The 18,437-nt window shown below is 38.8% G+C and overlaps 3 protein-coding genes and 4 non-coding genes across 8 annotated transcripts; all 7 read left to right on the forward strand.

Annotated features, from left to right (window-relative positions):
* The first annotated feature begins 440 nt into the window (after nt 1-440).
* On the forward strand, nt 441-6,421 carry zmpste24 (zinc metallopeptidase, STE24 homolog). The gene is made up of 9 exons (XM_044166821.1): nt 441-891; nt 1,760-1,906; nt 2,193-2,396; nt 2,880-3,032; nt 3,213-3,354; nt 3,557-3,732; nt 4,382-4,486; nt 4,650-4,793; nt 4,922-6,421. Exons 1-9 carry the CDS (start codon nt 784-786, stop codon nt 5,144-5,146), a joined length of 1,404 nt encoding a protein of 467 aa, XP_044022756.1. The 5' UTR covers nt 441-783; the 3' UTR covers nt 5,147-6,421.
* A 962-nt stretch (nt 6,422-7,383) lies between these two features.
* On the forward strand, nt 7,384-8,822 carry atp5if1b (ATP synthase inhibitory factor subunit 1b). Its single transcript, XM_044166828.1, has 3 exons — nt 7,384-7,541; nt 8,164-8,276; nt 8,514-8,822. The coding sequence occupies exons 1-3, from the start codon at nt 7,473-7,475 to the stop codon at nt 8,653-8,655; spliced, it is 324 nt and encodes a 107-aa protein (XP_044022763.1). The 5' UTR covers nt 7,384-7,472; the 3' UTR covers nt 8,656-8,822.
* A 2,615-nt stretch (nt 8,823-11,437) lies between these two features.
* Nucleotides 11,438-14,491, forward strand: rpl13a (ribosomal protein L13a). Of its 2 annotated transcripts, XM_044166826.1 has the most exons (7): nt 11,438-11,542; nt 12,280-12,352; nt 12,661-12,726; nt 12,957-13,058; nt 13,446-13,531; nt 13,711-13,770; nt 14,235-14,491. In XM_044166826.1, the coding sequence occupies exons 1-7, from the start codon at nt 11,453-11,455 to the stop codon at nt 14,442-14,444; spliced, it is 687 nt and encodes a 228-aa protein (XP_044022761.1). In that variant the 5' UTR covers nt 11,438-11,452; the 3' UTR covers nt 14,445-14,491. The 2 variants fall into 2 exon arrangements, with proteins under 2 accessions (XP_044022761.1, XP_044022762.1); XM_044166827.1 differs by lacking the exon at nt 12,661-12,726 and having other exon boundaries at nt 11,507-11,542.
* LOC122862526 lies at nt 12,501-12,582 on the forward strand. The gene has a single exon (XR_006374759.1). It is a non-coding gene; the product is annotated as a small nucleolar RNA Z195/SNORD33/SNORD32 family (small nucleolar RNA).
* On the forward strand, nt 12,784-12,864 carry LOC122862527. Its single transcript, XR_006374760.1, has one exon. It is a non-coding gene; the product is annotated as a small nucleolar RNA Z195/SNORD33/SNORD32 family (small nucleolar RNA).
* On the forward strand, nt 13,265-13,340 carry LOC122862530. Its single transcript, XR_006374763.1, has one exon. It is a non-coding gene; the product is annotated as a small nucleolar RNA SNORD50 (small nucleolar RNA).
* LOC122862529 lies at nt 13,922-13,997 on the forward strand. Its single transcript, XR_006374762.1, has one exon. It is a non-coding gene; the product is annotated as a small nucleolar RNA SNORD50 (small nucleolar RNA).
* Nucleotides 14,492-18,437: the final 3,946 nt, after the last annotated feature.

Below are 18,437 nucleotides of genomic sequence, written 5' to 3' on the forward strand. Positions count from 1 at the left end.
ATAATGTCACTATGTACATGCTTGTGTTCTGCATAAATTGGGTGTGGCGCAGTTTCTCCAGATGTGTGAGCGCCACTTACAGGCTTAAATTATTTATTTTGCAATGCTTGTTTTCTACGAGTGTTAATAGCAGTCAATGCCTCTCAAAACTGAATGTGATTTTAGCGACTGCCACGACAGACATGATCGTTAACACTGCATTGTTGAATTTATTTGACCAGACTCCACTTAATTTGTCACCATTTAGCAATCGATACATTTTCAAACGTGTGGGTTAAGACAAACAGAAGTAAAAGTCAGCCATGTGTCAAACAAAGCATTAGTGTGGGGTATCTGCTCATGGGAGTTCCTATTAAGATGTGTGGTTAACAAATTTGCTGTTTGATTTCAATGAGTTCCTCACAAATAAAATATATCAGCTGCGGAACCAAAGTTATAGTAGTCGTTTCCATAGGGATAGAATTTGTTGCCACACCTCACCGTCAGGCTCGCATCTCGCATGAATGGAACGATATTAGCTGTAAAAGCCTTGACTTAGGAATGGAAACTGGATGCAAAGATTTCCGAGTTAACATTTTAAGTCGGTGTCTGTCGATTTAACAGGTCGCGGGAACAGGTTTCCCTTAATTCAACTTTAAAGTGTTGTCTGTTTGTGTGTAGAGCTGAAGCTAATTTAGCTGCTAGCCTAAAACAACCAGTCAGGCTAGGTAACGTTAACATTACCGTTAGCCTGCGAGCTAGTCATCCCTGGTCCAACAACATAGACCAAAAAATAGCGCAAACATGCTTGAATCTATATTTGACCTCCCGGTGGAAAAGCAGATATTTTATGCTGTTTTGGGATTTTCGTGGACAGTGTATCTTTGGGAGGCATACCTGTCTTACAGACAGGTAAGTTAATCATTTGTCAGTATCAGACTCAAAGTTTCGGTTTGTCGCTAAATGTGTTTTTTCGAGGGAAAATTAATTCATTAAAGAAGATAACGTTGCACATTTCCTGAGCACTGAAACATAATGAAGTTAATATAACAGTGCGCAACAGACTTTACATTTGTGGTATGACAGCATTTATATAGCTAGCAGTTGTTATTTTTACCCATGATGAACTTGCACAAATGTATATACTGTAGCTATACCAGTTAAATTTAGTCATTTTCATGTTAGAAATGGTCAGTAGTGTATTGCAAGGCCTTTTCACTTGGTGAGACTATGACAACTGAATAACATTTCCTCTTTACAAAGTTGTTGAGCAATATGTTAAGTCATTTCCCCCCTCAGTTTATATTAAATACGTTTTAAGATGCTGTGGACAGATGTTGGCAAACGTCTGTTGCTAGGACAATAAATGTTGAAGCAAATATATATATCCCTGTACTTTCTGAATTGTGTAATTGTCGTTTTTTCTTCTTTGAAGCGGTTTGCTAAGTTGGGTAGAGGGAAAAAACTATGTGATGGGCATGTTTAGAATTAAGTTAGAATTAAGAGGTAGATCTTGGAAAAAGTTAGATAAATAGCTTAGATATGTGCTTTTTGCAGCATAAATCTGGACAAAACACACCAAGATAAAATTAAATGAATATGATGAATAAATTCTGATGTATATGTTTTGTAAGGTAATTTTACAATCTTTTTCTCATGTTGTCCTATATTTGAGAATGTTTGAATTCAACAAACTAATATGTCTGAAATTTGTAGCAAGTGCTAACAGTATAGATGAACTGAGATATAACATTGGTGCTGATCTCTCTTCCCTCCACAGAGGAGGATATACAGATCAACAACACATGTGCCACAGGAACTAGGGAAGATCATGGATTCTGAAACATTTGAGAAGTCACGTCTTTATCAGCTGGATAAAAGCAACTTCAGCTTTTGGTCTGGACTCTATTCTGAGACTGAAGGGACGGTAAGACAACCAGTAAACTGATTGCTTGACAAAAAACTTTCGCAGTCAGTCAAGTAACTGAGGATGTATTGATATAAGTGGGCTGTGAATGTCAAAAAGTCAGTGCTTAACTTATGTCACTTCAAATGGACAGAATGGGACAGACCGGTGTCAGAGTATTAAGTATCTAAGATTGTTTATGTTACCATGAATATTCAGTTTAACATAGTCATTGTTATGTTTATGCTACATGTTTAATTTGATATGTAAAATGTAAAGAACTTATGTTATGCTCAAAACGTTTTAGTTGATCCTGCTCCTGGGTGGAATCCCACTTTTGTGGGGCGTCGCCGGTTCTGTGACAACTCGCTTTGGATTTGGTTCAGAGTACGAGATCACCCAGTCACTCGTGTTTCTGACGCTCGCCACGCTGTTCAGTGCCTTAACTGGACTTCCCTGGAGTTTGTACAACACATTTGTCATTGAGGAGAAGCACGGCTTTAATCAGCAGGTACACTGACTGAATAGTACTTCACCCTCCTGAAGCTTGAAATGTGGCTGTTAAATGTTTGTAGTTCCCTTGCTCAGGAAGAACAGCAGCTGTTATCAGCTTGATTTCATGACTGTTACAAAGAATTGCATCCAACATGAATTAAGCGATGTGTCACACAATCACCCTCTTATGGGCTCCAAAGCTGCAGTGGAAGTGTGTTTAGCTGTATTTTGCAAAACAATGACTGTTTAAAACAGTCTAAGCATGCAGAAAATTAAATAATTCTACAGGACTTATTGCAGAAATTTATATGAACAATTTAATATTCTTCACTGTGAAAGCTTTTGTAACTGACCACTGCAGCTTTCTCTGTGAAGAAGTAAACTACAAACTTTTTACAGCCACATCAGAAGTCTCACACACGTCCTGACAGATTCCTCTCTCTTTATCTTATTCACCATTGTCTTTTTTAATTTTTAAATTAATGTCTCTTCCTCTCAGACGATGGGGTTCTTCCTTAAGGATGCAGTAAAGAAGTTTGTTGTGACCCAGTGTATCCTGCTGCCTGTCACCTCACTGCTGCTGTACATCATCAAGATTGGTGGAGACTACTTTTTCATCTATGCCTGGCTCTTCACCCTGGCTGTTTCTCTGGTTAGTGCTGCATTCACCTTGCCAGCTGTTAAACAGTGAGTGAACTTGTAGAAAAGGCAATTACAGTAATTAGGGTGTAACTCAAAAGTAATACATAGGTCACTCTGTAATTACACTTCGGCTGGTGGTTTGGTACTAACAATTCATTATAATGTATCTCCTCTTCTCCTGTGTTCTCAGGTACTTGTAACAATCTATGCTGACTACATTGCTCCCCTGTTTGACAAGTTCACTCCTTTGCCAGAAGGAGAGCTGAAGACAGATATTGAGGCCATGGCCAAGAGTATAAGCTTCCCCCTCACTAAGGTTTATGTAGTTGAAGGTACAGTAATACTGCTAAATCCAGGGTGCTCACATATGGAGCCACATGCCTGTTAAGTCATCAAAGTTTCAAGGTCTTGTGTGACATCTTGTCACTATTACAGTATGAATATTATACGTTTTTAAGATATGTTGAGCATTTCTTCAGGTTGGTTGTAAATACGCCGCTCTGTAATTGTCTTGAACGTTTTCCATATTTCCAGGTTCCAAGCGCTCGTCACACAGCAACGCGTACTTCTATGGGTTCTTCAAGAACAAACGCATTGTGCTGTTTGACACACTGCTGGAAGACTACTCGCCTCTCAACAAGTCTGGAGAGCCGCAGCCAGAGCAGCCAGAGAGCGATAATACATCCAGTGACTCAAAAGCCAAGCCCAAGGTCACATAGCCATAAACTTTATACAAACCAAGGTTCCTTACAGGCCTTTAAAAGTTTTCAAAGTTTGTGGTTTTAAGAAATAAACACTTTTAGGAATTCTAAGTTTTCCTTGACACTACTTGATAATTTTGTAAAACAGCACCTAAATTCATCATCATGCAACATCTCTTTGGACTTCACCATCCAAAAATCATCATATAATGTCTTGACTTGACAACATTTTAAGTAAAAGTGCCCCCGGTAACCTCTAATTTTGTTGGCCATATTTTCCCCCAAATTTAACACATTTTTACTTCTTGAATTTGACCAAACAATGCCTTGAAAGTAATTGATAGGTGTTGAAAATCCTTGAATTTAAAGTGTCAGAACCTGGAAATGCAATAATATTAAATCAAATGGATAATTAGAAATGACACACATAATCTGTTCACCTCGTTGGAGGAAATTTTTTCTCAACAAGCTATGTTGCCATCATAAGCAACTTGTAGTGAGTAAGCAGAGAAGGCTTAAGTGTCTTTCCTCTACAGCGCACATAACTGTTAATGTTCAAACTGGCTGTTGTAGGGATCCCTGTGACCTGGCTGTTATATGATTGTTTTGTCTTCCTGTGTAATCTGACAGCGTTGCTCTCTTACAAATATGTTCACAGAACAAGAAACAAGGATGCAACAACCCCGAGATCCTTGCAGTCCTGGGTCATGAGCTGGGTCACTGGAAGCTTGGCCACACTGTCAAGAATATCATCATCAGTCAGGTGATGAATTGTCACCATTAAGATTTGTTTTCCTGGCTGATTTTTCTTTCAGCATCTGCACCAAAACAAATTAACAAGTTGGCCTATTACAGACGCTCAAATGCAGACATTCAGATGTAAGTTGATATGCACAAAACATCTGCTAACTCTGTTCTTTCTGCAGATGAATTCCTTCTTGTGCTTCTCCCTGTTTGCTGTTCTGATTGGACGTAAGGAGCTCTTTGTAGCTTTTGGCTTCGATGACAGCCAACCCACATTAATAGGCTTGATGATTATCTTCCAGTTCATCTTCTCCCCATACAATGAGGTGAGTGTGGGATCAATAAATATTGTTTCAGTCAGTTTTTGAACTGTTGAGTTAATGTACGTTATTTCACAGTATCATTATTTGCAGACGTCCTCACAAATTCAGATTTTTATATTTTGCCTTTGCAGCTCCTGTCCTTCTGTCTGACAGTCCTGAGTCGCAGGTTTGAGTTCCAGGCGGATGCCTTTGCACGCAGCATGGGCAAAGCTTCCGAGCTCTACTCTGCCCTCATCAAGCTCAACAAGGATAACCTGGGCTTCCCCGTGGCTGACTGGTTGTTCTCCATGTGGCATTATTCCCACCCTCCCCTCCTGGAGCGCCTCAGAGCGCTGGGCAACGTCAAGCAGGACTGACGGGGATGGAAAGAGGAGTGGCGACCGCTGCCTCCTCCAAAAGGCCTCCGCAGACCGCTCCTGGCCCTGTGATGCACCCTGGTCTTTTTCTACCTATCTACCACCCGACCACCCCCCACCACCACCATCTCGTTTTATCTTGTTTTAGTAATTTCTCTACTCTACTTGCCATACTTTCTATTTTGTTTCCTTTGAAACTTTGTTTTAAACAAAACCAAAACATATCAGCACAAGCCAGCCTCCAAAAATCTGAAGCCTGAATTGAAGTCTCCGCTCTTTCTCTAGAGACACCTAATATGCACTCGCTGAGAGCAATACTTCTGGGCAATGTGTGTTTAGCAAAAGCTCATTGTCACTGAAATTATTTAATTTCTGTACAATTTGATTATAACTTTGTTCTAAAAAGGAAAAGTAACAAAGACAATGTGTCATTTCAATACCTGAAATTTTACTTGCAGAACTATGCGTTTCTGTTGTGATGTGTACATGACATCCAGCCGTTAAAGGCACGAGAGTATTTTTGTAAACATATAAAGTGGTTAATCCTACAGTAAAGTCCTACTGAGTTTCATGTCTTGTGGATTTAAAAAACAAACAAAAAAGACACAATAGGTGGGCAGACAGACAACTTTATATGTACTCATGACAATGCTTTTTGCAGATCCACAGGCCAGAATTTGATTTGTCCCTCAAGCGCAACAGTTATATAAATATCTCCAGGCAAGCTCAAGAGTAAAAACGTTAATCCAGTCATCAACTCAAAGTCTCAGTTTTGCAAGACGAACTATGTAGACACTTTGTCACAGTTAAAAAATGTGAGTGCCTCTAATTATCTCTTGTTTTTGTTCAGATAATGGACGCATCATGAACAGAGCAGTGCAGAAAATTTAATTTGAATTTAGGTTAGACTTGTGATTTTCATTTTTTAACATGCATTGGGGGGATCTTGTTTTACTTTTTCTAAACCACTTGCTTGTCGACAAGGTTCCAACCTTACCTGTACATATGTAACTTTGATGAGTAGAGTAATGGTGTATGATGTAATTTGTGAAAAATGTTGAATGTGGTTTGAAATTTTAAGTTGATACTGTGTTTCTTAGTTTCTTCTCTTGGTTTTGGGCCGGAGTGAGCCCTTGCCTAGCAAGCAAAATATTTACAGGGGACTTGGGGAAGGGGGTCTGCGTGGTTCCTTTCACCACATAAGCCAGTGCTTGGTTTGTTCAACAAGGGGACTGTATAATTTCTTTGCAGCATTGAATAAAATCCTTCAAAGCATTCCTTATGGTTGATGGTTGTTTTATTTTAACATAGTCATCAAAATTAAAAGTAAATTTGTGTTTCTAAGTATGACAGAGCATGGCAATGTCCTTTATTTAGGTCTGACTGGGACAACTTTAAGTAATACACCATGATGAGGTTTAGTTTAATGTCAGCAATAATTCTGCAATATGGCTTATTTATTCATAATGTTACTTTTTATTGATGGATAACACTTGTGCATGAATATATATGTATGTATGTATATATATGTAAGGGTTTCCTTTGGACTCATTTACAACTATGGACTGAAATTATCTGTCATGAATCCATTGTAGCTTTTTAATATATAACTTATTGCAACGTGTGTAAAATATAAACAAATCTACAAGGTATTTCTTGTTTTAGGATTATTTTTTTTATTTGCCAAAACTTAAATTCAATAATTCAATGAATGGGGGGGTAGTAGAAACAAATAGTAAAAAATAAAAGTAAATAGTCTGTGACAGTTATTTAAACAGTAATGTAGACACAAAGAAGAAGCAGCCAGGGGTATTGTTGACAGATCAATTAAAGGAACAAATTATAAGTGTTACAAAAATAATGTTTTTTGTTAACGGAGGATTCAATAGTTTGAATATATAGATCGAATCCCTCTAAGGATACAGAAAATGTGCATGTATGTATATGGTATTACATGGTAAAATCTCCTTGGTATTAGTAAATCAAAAAGTTAACGTCCGATACCAACGTGTCAGCTACGTAAAAAAACGTGCGGTGTCACGCTGGCCGTTGTTGAGACCATACCATTATGAAAAATGGATATGGTGATTTTCTTACAATATATTTAATTATTTGTTACGTATATAAAAACTACATTGTAATGCAATGTAATGTAATGTAATAATATATCGATATATGAATTGTTATTTACCTCGGTTTCTCATTGGACCAACATGATGCTCGTGTCGTCACCCCTGTCCGGCTAATGGCGCCGTCCTGTGGCGTAGTTTTCAGGACAAGGGCAAGTTCTCCCTGTTAGTGTTGTTTTCACATGTGAGAATCAAACATGGCGAGATTTTTGAGGCCTAACATTAGGAGTTTTGTCACCTCACAGCTGAGAATGTCATCCGACCAGGTAAATACTTCCTGAAAACACATTACTTGATTAAAACACGGCTTTTGGTAACCATTATACTGTTGTATGTGAATCATTTTAAATTAATTAGCTTAATAATTTTGCCTAACTGAAATCCTTTATGACAAGTAGGTAAACAACTGTTGGTTACATGTTTATACTTAAGAGGAATTTTGTAGAAATGCAATTTTAGGGCATTGATCAGTGGGACAGATTTACAACAATGTCGAGGATAAATTAGCAGGGATTCAAGTTCTGTCAAACCACTTTTATTCAGAAAATAATTCAGCTCTATGAATTGCTTTGTCCTCTGAGGTTGTGGTTGCATTGTTGTCACACAAACAGTTTCTGGTCTGTTCCAAATACCTCTATCACCTTACGAACAAAGAAGCTCTTTTCCCTTCTTTGTGAAATAAACTGAAAATTGACCTTCAGAATAGGGTTATTTTCATTGGGTCCAACTGACTCTACCTTAACATCACAGACAAGTCTTGATAGCAATGTGAAGCCCCTGTCTCTGAAAGAAATGTCTACAGAGCAAAGCCCTTAACAAGGCTCTTTTTTCTCTCTGAATGTATGTACTAAACATCTCCCTTTTGACTGCTCCCCTGCCCCGTTTCAGCTGGGTGAGCTGGGTAAAGGTGCAGGGAAAGGTGGTGGCGGTGGAGGGTCCATCAGAGAGGCAGGTGGAGCCCTGGGGAAGAAGCAGGCTGCTGAGGAGGAGATGTACTTCAAGTATGCATGTCTTTCTTTAACAGCAGCCAAATGTGGACTGAGAGTGTTAGCTCTACTATCTCTATTAATCATGGAGCCCAAAACTCTAAGTCACCATATTTTCTTTTTATTATGATCTTTTCTTACTTTACTTATTTCTCTGTGTCTCTTTGTCCATTCTGTGTTCCCTCCCTCTCTTTTCCCACTGTTGATCATTTCGCTCCTCTGTTGTCACCCACCACCCTATCTGCACATTAGGCGTAAGGAGCAGGAGCAGCTGGCTGCATTGAAGCAGCACCACCAGGAGGAAATTGACCACCACAAAAAGGAGATTGAACGTCTTCAGCGCGAGATTGACCGCCACAAGGGAAAGATCAGGAAGCTGAAGCATGATGACTGAGTGAAACCTTCCTAAAAAAAAGTTCCAGTTTTCTCACCGACCCAGCCAGACACCTAATATACTAATTACTCAGATTGCTGCATGCACTGTGTCACCGGGCCAGCCATGAATGAGTGGGTGATTGTTCTGTAAATGCTTGAAAGTTATTAAACCAGTTCATAAAATGATTATTGTTTCCATGACATGCTGTTACACAAGTTGTACAACTTTTTCAACCCTGTTTTGTAGTAGGTCATTGGGCTGTATGTTGCAGGCAAATGGCCAAAGTGGAAAAACTTAAATATCTTTAATGCTTCATATGGCAACATCAACTTATCTTCTTATGTGATGTATAAATAAATTTGGAATGTAAATGGCATTGTTAGCTCCATCCTTTAGTGCTGTAACGATTAGTTGATCAACAGAAAATTCAGTAATTTTGATTATCAATTAATTGTCTAAGTAATTTATTAAGGAAAATGACCACAATTACAACATTCTCTAATTTCAACTTCTCAAATGTGAGGATTTGCTGCTTTTTACTGTTTTATGTCAATACACATTTAATATCTTTAGGTTTTGGATGGTTGGTCAGTCAAAAACCATCTGAAGACATCACCTTGAGCTCTGGGAACATGTGATTAACATTTTTCACAGTTTTATGACATTTTATAAACAATCACTTAATCGTAAGAATAACTGGCACATTAACTTGTGAGTAATCATTAGTTGCAGCACTTATATCTTTTAATATGAAAAGGTAAAAAATATTACCTGAGAAGGTATTGATAATTAAAGTGACATGAATTATTCCAAAAAAATATAATCACTGACATTGGGAATACTTAGGAATATGTACAGTGCATCTGGAAAGTATTCACAGCGCTTCACTGTTTCCACATTCTGTAATATTACATTTTTGTATGCATTGTATTGAGGCACAGATCTGGGGAAGGGTACAGAAAAATGTCTCCATCATCTGTAAATGGAAGAAGTTTGGAACCACCAGGACTCTTCCTAGAGCTGGCCGCCCGGCCAAACTGAGCGATCGGGGGAGAAGGGCCTTAGTCAGGGAGGTGACCAAGAACCTGATGGTCACTCTGACAGAGCTCCAGCATTTCTCTGTGGAGAGAGGAGAACCTTCCAGAAGAACAACCATGTCTGCAGCACTCCACCAATCAGGCCTGTATAGTAGAGGGGCCAGACGGAGGCCAATCCTCAGTAAAAGGTACACGACAGCCCGCGTGGAGTTTGCCAAAAAGCACCTGAAGGACTCTCAGACCATGAGAAACTAAATTCTCTGGTCTGATGAAACAAAGATTGAACTCTTTGGCCTGAATGGCAAGCGTTATGTCTGGAGGAAACCAGGCACCACTCATCACCTGGCCAATACTATCCCTACAGTGACGCATGGTGGTGGCAGCATCATGCTGTGGGGATGTTTTTCAGCGGCAGGAACTGGGAGACTAGTCAGGATCGAGGGAAAGATGAATGCAGCAATGTACAGAGACATCCTTGATGAAAACCTGCTCTGGACCTCAGACTGAGGCAAAGGTTCATCTTCCAACAGGACAACAACCCTAAGCACACAGCCAAGATAACAAAGGAGTGGCTACGGTACAATTCTGTGAATGTCCTCGAGTGGCCCAGACTTGAACCCGATTGAACATCTCTGGAGAGAAATTGAGAAAGAAATTGGCTGTGCACTGACGCTCCCCATCCAACCTGATGGCGCTTGAGAGGTCCTGCAAAGAAGAATGGGAGAAACTGCCTAAAAATAGTTGTGCCAAGCTTTTGTAACATCATACTCAAAAAGACTTGAGGCTGTAATTGGTGCCAAAGGTGCTTCAACAAAGTACTGAGCAAAGGCTGTGAATACTTATGTATTTGTGATTTTTCTTTTTATTTAATAAATTTGCAAAGATTTCAAACAAACTTCATTCACGTTGTCATTGTGGGGTATTTTTTGTAGAATTTTGAGGAAAATAATGAATTTAATCCATTTTGGAATAAGGCTAAAAATAACAAAATGTGGCGAAAGTGAAGCGCTATGAATACTTTCCGAATGCGCAGTACCATGTACATTTTGACTCACAACTCTTGGTATAAATACATTTTGTGAATATGTGATTGTGCATCAAGTTGCTCTTTAAAGCCCTCATAATTTCAGTTGACATTCTGCTTTTGTGGTGCATGTCCCCCAACAAATGTCCAGTTAATCAAATGTCCACAAACCAACTGACATACAGTGAATAAGGGGCCCTCAGGGCAGTGTGGGTCTGGGGCCCTGGTGTAGTTGCTCACTTTCTCCAGTTGGTAAACCAGCCTTGATGCACAAAGACCCATGCATTGGATTTCCAAGCTAAATAAATCAGACAAAATTATAATTCCAATGTGCATTATCTGTACATATATGGGCCATAAGCATGGAATTACATTTAAGGATAGTACACAGTAGCTTTTCTCTAATTCACCACAAGCCCATTCTAAGTTGAAATCACTTAAAAATGACAAGTGATTAAAAGCAGCATACAGCAGGATGGTGCATGTGCATTAAGTTTGACATATGCAACTATGAGTATTGATATTAGCTCAATATTGACAAGCAGGAGACTATGATTTCACTAAAGGTCCAGGTTTAAAATCTGACAATAGAAATTGAGGAGGAATAAATTCGAAAATATAAATTCTCAATTGGGAATCAAGAAAGTGTCAATTTATTAAAAAAATTAAAATCTGGCATAACGTTAATCGACAATGAACTAACTTCTCCCTCCATACAACGGCGGCGATGGAATCAAGTACACACTTCCCACAAATGTCGTCACTTCCGCCTGCCCGTGCCTTTTACCATGAGCAACCCCGTGCGTCTTTCTTTTCGCACATCATGGCGGACCGGTTCAATAAGGTGGGCAACTGCTGCGGAATCATAATGTCATTTTTAAGAATTTTAGTGGAAGATAAATCTTGTTTCTTACAGTTAAACTGTGGGCAATAATTATGGGACTACGTGGTGTTATCGCTGTTTTGTTCGGTGTTTGTCTTGAGTGTTTATTTTTAATCATGTTTGAGACAGCTAGCCATAGCTGAGTGGACTTGCCTTCAACATGGCAGCTTCCCTTACTAGCCAATGCTGTTAGCCTGTTAACTCTAACTTTCATCATGCTCATGTGCAAGTGAGGGTAACTGATGCGCAATGGTATTAGAATTTAATGGATAGCTGTAAAATATATATATATATTTTTATTTACATGTTTCGTGTGCATCGACGTCGTTTAAGTCTAAATTACAGTTAACGTGTCGGCATGCTTTGAGTTGATGCTAAGTTAACATTACGTCTTAAACAGCAAGTTATTAGTGTCCATGTGCCAGTTATTACAAGGCTCGTGGAGGCAACAATCCCTCTCTAAGTTCTCAAACATTTCTCATTAATAGTAACTGTTTTAAAATGCAGTTTTTGTTATTTCTGCTTTGTAGTTTTTTCTTAGTCTTTTTGAAATGTGACCAGCAACAGTCAGGTATTGACTGAAATGTGAGTCACCCATGCGACTTGGGTAACACTATCATGCAAGTTTTATACAAAAGCTAACGTTTGTGTAAACTTTTGGTCAAAGATATAACAGTATCCCTCTTTCAAACCTGCAGGTTCTGCTGCTTGATGGCAGGGGCCATCTACTCGGCCGGCTTGCTGCCCTTGTGGCTAAACAGGTTCTGCTGGGTATGTTTTTAAATAAAATAAAAAAAATTGAGATGTAAAGTTAATCTGTGAATGTTGGCGGACTGTTTTTGCTAAAAACATAAGGGGCCATAAACACTATTCAAATATTGAACAGCACATTAAGAGAGAAGCTGCTGTATTCCCTCAGCCTGTCAATGATGATCAATTATCTACCTTGCTTGAGTTTAACGACCATGAGAAAACTCACATGCACTACCATCTGAGACAGGATGTAGATGATCATTAATATCACCAGATTTATTTGATGTTCAAACGCTAAACTACTGAATTTTTTTTTTTTCTTTTAGGACACAAAGTAGTGGTGGTGAGATGTGAAGGCATTAACATCTCCGGCAACTTCTATCGCAACAAGCGTAAGTAGGGTATATATCTGTTCAATTAAGATTTTTATTGTGCCTTTTGATATGCTTGTTGTCAGTGATGTTTTACCACTGTAATTCGAGTTTCAATGACCATGAGACTACCTTACATGCACTACCATCTGAGACATCAGCATTACATACTGATGTAATGGTTGCCACTACTTAGTGTCTTGAAGTATTTGTAACTCAGTTCAAAATGTCTGTCATGTTCCTCTCTACAGTGAAGTACCTGGCTTTCCTGCGCAAGAGGATGAACACCAACCCCTCTCGTGGACCGTACCACTTCAGAGCTCCCAGCAGGATCTTCTGGAGGACCGTCAGAGGTGAGAATGTGGCACTACTACGGATATGGAAACTTCATGAAATGATTTCAGTACTGATACATTCTTAAGAGAACAATGCAAGTGGATAATGCAGTTGAGAAATCATATTTTGAGTACTGAGCCACGTGCATTTTTTATTTAAGAATTGACATCTTGTAAAGTGTGGTGTTTGCATTCATTTGACCAAGTACAAGTTGTTCCTTGCTTGACAATGATGAGCTCTTTATCCCGAAGCTGATCATCTATTGATGAGACAAACTTTTTGGATCTGATTGCTGAGTTGAATAGGGCCGAAGATTTGTTCTTGGACAAATAATCATTTGATAAATCTGTAGTAGTTGCTATTTGAAAAGGTATAGAGAACCTAAAAGTATTTTCTCTAACCAGGCATGCTGCCCCACAAAACCAAGAGAGGCCAGGCTGCTCTGGAGAGGCTGAAGGTGTTCGACGGTATCCCCCCACCCTATGACAAGGTGATGAATCTCAGTTAACCAAGGGTTGTAACTCTTCTGTCTGTGATGTCATTTATATTCCCTTACTTACCTTGTTTGAGTATTGACTTTGAAAAGAAAAAATGTCTGAGACATGCTGTCCCATCAATGTTTAGATGTGCTGTTTTCTTCTTAATCTGATTTTGGCTTTTGTTTCACAGAGGAAGCGCATGGTTGTTCCAGCTGCTCTTAAGATTGTGCGACTGAAGCCCACTCGCAAGGTGATCCTTGAATATTTGAATATGAGCTGACTAAATGAGATTTGAGGAGCACACTTGACTTTAATTGTAGAGCTTAGTTCCAAGTAAAATTTTAACTTGGATAAACTCAAATCAAAATGCTTCAATTTACCTGCCACAACAGTTCTTAACTTGACAGTGATGAGCTCTTTATCCCGAAGCTGATCATCTATTGATGAGACAAACTTTTCGGATCTGATTGCTGAGTTGAGTCAAGGACAAGTTGAAGCTTTAAACATAAACTTGCTAAATGCAATATCAAATAACACATCCAATCCTAAACGAGGTTTTTGTTTTGTGTGAAATCACTACTCAAAATTTTTAAGAGAAATATCTGCTGTAGTAAATTGAGACTTTATTTTTAGCTGGTGGTGGCACAAACATCTTAAACACATGGTTCAGTTTGCCAGTAAAACATCCTGACTTTAATTTTCTTTCCCCTTCAGTTCGCTCTCCTTGGGCGTCTGGCACATGAGGTCGGCTGGAAGTACCAGGCTATCACAGCCACCCTGGAGGAGAAGAGAAAGGAGAAGGCTAAGCTCCGCTACTCCAAGAAAAAGACAGTGAACAAGCTGACCAAGCTGGCAGAAAAAAACGTTGAAGCCAAGATTGCAAAGTACACAGATGTTCTGAAACAATATGGAGTCCTTGTCTGAGCTAATACCTCTGGCTAATAAAGATAAATAAATGTTTATAGAAAGTGTATTGACTTTCATTCCTCATGACTGAAAATTACACTTAGTAGCATGATGGCATTTACATTGAATATATGAATATTCTGTCAATGAGATCTTGCAGTACAGAGAAGGGAAGCTACAGCATAAGCAGCCGCAACTAACATGCGACCTGAGCCTAGTTTTCAAAATGTGGTTTCCGACAGTCGAGTTATAGTAAGAATTGGTTTTGTGCAGTTAATATGTACATTTGACCATCACCACATACAGACATGGGTTTTTGAATGAGAAGCAATGTACACTTTCTTTTGAGACCCTGCAGCACTTTAACTGCTTCTGCCTCTATAACTTGCATGTAATTGGATAAACACTGCATGCTACTTCCAATTATAGAAGGACAAATGTGAATTTGCAAAAATATGCTGAACATAATCTTATTTCTGCTCTCCTGGCAAACTAAAGTTAGTTTCTGTTGAGTAAGCCAGAGGCCTTTCTCCCTCAGAAATCTGACTGAAACATGACATCACATCGTGAGAAGTGTGGAAGGAGAAAATGAGCATGAAGAACATAAATGTTTCAGGCATGAGAAAGTTTAATGCATGTTCTTCAGAAATTAAATTACTATCCACAGTATGGTGAGTTCGGAAAGCAACAGACTATATGATATGGAAATAAGAGTTATTCCAAACTGCAAGAGCCCCCACTTAAGAAATTGGACAATTCAAATAATTTAAATGTCATGAGTGAAAAATCTCTAAGAAAATAGGATGTAATAGTCTGATAACACTAAATACGGGGGTAACTATTTCCCAAAATGGCATATTGATAAAACAAATAGGTTAGAGGACATCATTACCTAAAATACTTTTATCTGGAGCTTTGAGTCTGTTTTATACACCTGTTTTTCCCTTTTCATCCTTTTTTTCTCTTTATTTGCCATCTGGGCCGTTCAGTTTTCCACGTGTTTCACCATCTGCTGTAGTGAAACACAAGAAAAGGATTATTATGAGAGTTCAATGTAATTTTGCGCCGCCTCTAATGTAGTAGTTTTGTGTAGTTATAAGGTTGCTGCAGTATTTTATTACATTACTTATTTTACAGATCACAGATGACAAGACATGTAAAGGCACATACATACAAGACAGTTGACAATATTACAATGATTCACTCAGTTCCTTTTGTCACAATGTAATTATTTGCAGGGGGGAACTGTAGTTTTAGCAAAATCAGGTACAGTGTTGACCTGAAGTCATTGTTCCTACTGCAGTTGAACCTTTCTACCAGCAGAGAGCAGTGTTATACTAATTCAGTATAGTCAAAAACATTATAAATTAACTTTCAAGTGAATCAAGTGTTTGAGTTTGATTATCAGATAGTGAAATAAAAGAATACAGGTATTACCGCTGTTCTCCTGGACTGAGGAGTTAAGGAGAGAATATATCTTCCTTCCTCTCTACTGATTATCCGTGTCAAAAAAGTGTGTACTTTTTAAATACTCCTTCAAGAATCTCCTTTAAAAAAAGCATCCTGAGAATTGGTCTGGACAGTCCAACAGGATTAATGTTAATGTGTCTTCAAAGATTCAGACCGAAGTTAAAAGAATTTGACTAAAATAGTACAAAACACTATCCTGCTGAAGTGGACTTAATAAGCTCTTCAGTATAGTTGTTAAGGACTACCCTACAGAAAATGCAGGTGATTGCAGCTAATTCTGTTTAGGAGGTAATCACACTGTGTAGGTTATATGGAAGAGCAATTTATCCTCGGCAGCTCAAACTTATCACAGCAATTTAGCTGCACTATGGTAGTGAAACAGCTGAGTCTCCTGGGAAGGAATGGACGGCCTTCAGTGCCCTTTTGTCGAATTTTCTGTACCTCCTCTTCTTAAAATAGGACAAACTCTGAGGTTATGCCAAACCAAGTCATTCCCTCTTTTTACTGGTGCTATTATTAAATTGTTTAAACCCAGCCTAGAAAAAGAGTATCACTTTTGCCATTTGGTGGGTCAAATGGAGCTGGTGAGAGATGACTGACATTGATGATTGATGTAAATTGCTCTGTCAAGGCCTCTGAGGAACGCTACTGAGTTATATGGACATCTGCATTTGCCCATGTTCTTTTACATGACAGCATTCAATCCCAGTGATTTATCTTTCTCACATTGTTTCATTTGAAGGATTTTTAGAGGTAATTTAACAAGAAATAAGAACATTGGTGAAAAGTCAAAGTTGGACAAAAATTTTGATCATTGTAATCATCTTGTGATTGATCTTGGGAAGCCTTGAAAGGTTCAACAGGAGTGTTGCCTGGTGTTGGTGTTTAATTTATGATATCTGTTTCTCTGATGCAGTCTGAGTGTCCCAGACCGGTGGTTCTCAACCTAGAAGTCAAGGCCTCTCCAGGGGGTCAAAAGATAAATCTGAGGGGTTGCAAGATGCTTAACGGGACAGTAGGTCGGTCCACCACATTGGTCCAGACTGAAATGTCTCAACAACTACTGGATGGACTTTCTTGCACTCCTAGCAGCTTCGATGAGCCCTTCATTTGCTTTACAGCGCCATCATTAGGTCAACATTGTTATTTGCAAAACCAAGGACATTCCCATAAGCCTCAGCTGTACTTTGTTTTACTTGTAATTAGCAAATGTTAGCATGCTATCATGCTAAACTAAGATGGTGAACATGGTAAACACATGGGTAAACATTATACCTGCATCAGCATGTTAGCATTGTCACTGTGAGCATGTTAGCATGCTGATGTTAGCATTTAGCTCAAGGACAGCCTCAAAGAGCCCCTAGGATGGCTGTAGACTCTTAGTCTTGTTTCTTGTGAAATATTTATAGTTTTATCTCTACAGGCCTCTAAAAAAGGTTTCAAACAAAACAATCTGAGAAGTTAAGAGAGGAAAATCACTTTTTGGTAGACGCGCAACCTGTTGGTTGTAAAAGGTTGGTAACCACTGTCCTGGACTAATAAGCATGTAAACTAGTGGATCTAATAACACTGACCTCTTACAACAGCTTTATTGTCTTTTTGTGCTGCTAAATTATTGAACAAAATATAATTCAGAGAACTTAATCTGTTGCTTTTTTGGTGTTATTGAAATCATTTGACTATTAACTGTTAATCTGCATATCTGCTGAGTTTTATAAATCCTTTCCACAGTTTGTTGTCCCAATTAGCTCCGACTTCTTTTTGAGTTAATCTGTATTCTGAGGTCGCCTCCTCTCTTCCCCTTTTTGCTCTTTCCTCTTAATCTCATTTTAGCATAAAAGAACATGTGTGGTGAAATTCTTTTTTCTTTATATACCAGAACATGACAGCTTCAGACCAATCATGTAGCTCCTGTCTATTTGCTGGAGTTGGATTCTGATACTGAGACAAATGCTGAAGGATATCCTTCAACAAAAACCTCTCCACGCATCTGCTTTGGCACTTCCTCCAAGCATCTTGCGATATTTTAAAGTGATTAGTTGCGCGTGTATGGGCATTGTTTATGTGTCATATGACATTTCTCATTTTGAGTGACTCCAACAGAGGTGAAACGTTGGTAATCTTCCTGATTAAAGCATATGGTGTATGGAGGATTTCTTGAATTACCAATAGCTGGCAAGACATCCCATACTTTCTATGTTTGTCTCTTCTCTCTCTGTCTCATAGATATACATATACTATAAACACACATGTCCTCCCTAAAAGCAGGATGGCACCATGGATCAGGCGGGAGGCCAATCTGATGCCTGTCTACCTGCATTAAGGAGGGACATTGTGTCTCCAACAAACAGATGGAAAAATCACTGTGACAGCTCTAAAAATGAGATTTTTGGATGATGCTGCCTGCAGTAGATCGCTCTCTAATCACACCATCTGAGACAGATTGAAAAGACCATAATTGTCTGAAACTGCTCCTGCAGCCCCAGCCTATTATGGGTTCCAACAATTATAGACTTCCTCCACCTCCTCTTCCTCCTTCTT

Source organism: Siniperca chuatsi, linkage group LG15 (genome assembly GCF_020085105.1).
Source record: "Siniperca chuatsi isolate FFG_IHB_CAS linkage group LG15, ASM2008510v1, whole genome shotgun sequence".
Classification (NCBI taxonomy): domain Eukaryota; kingdom Metazoa; phylum Chordata; class Actinopteri; order Centrarchiformes; family Sinipercidae; genus Siniperca; species Siniperca chuatsi.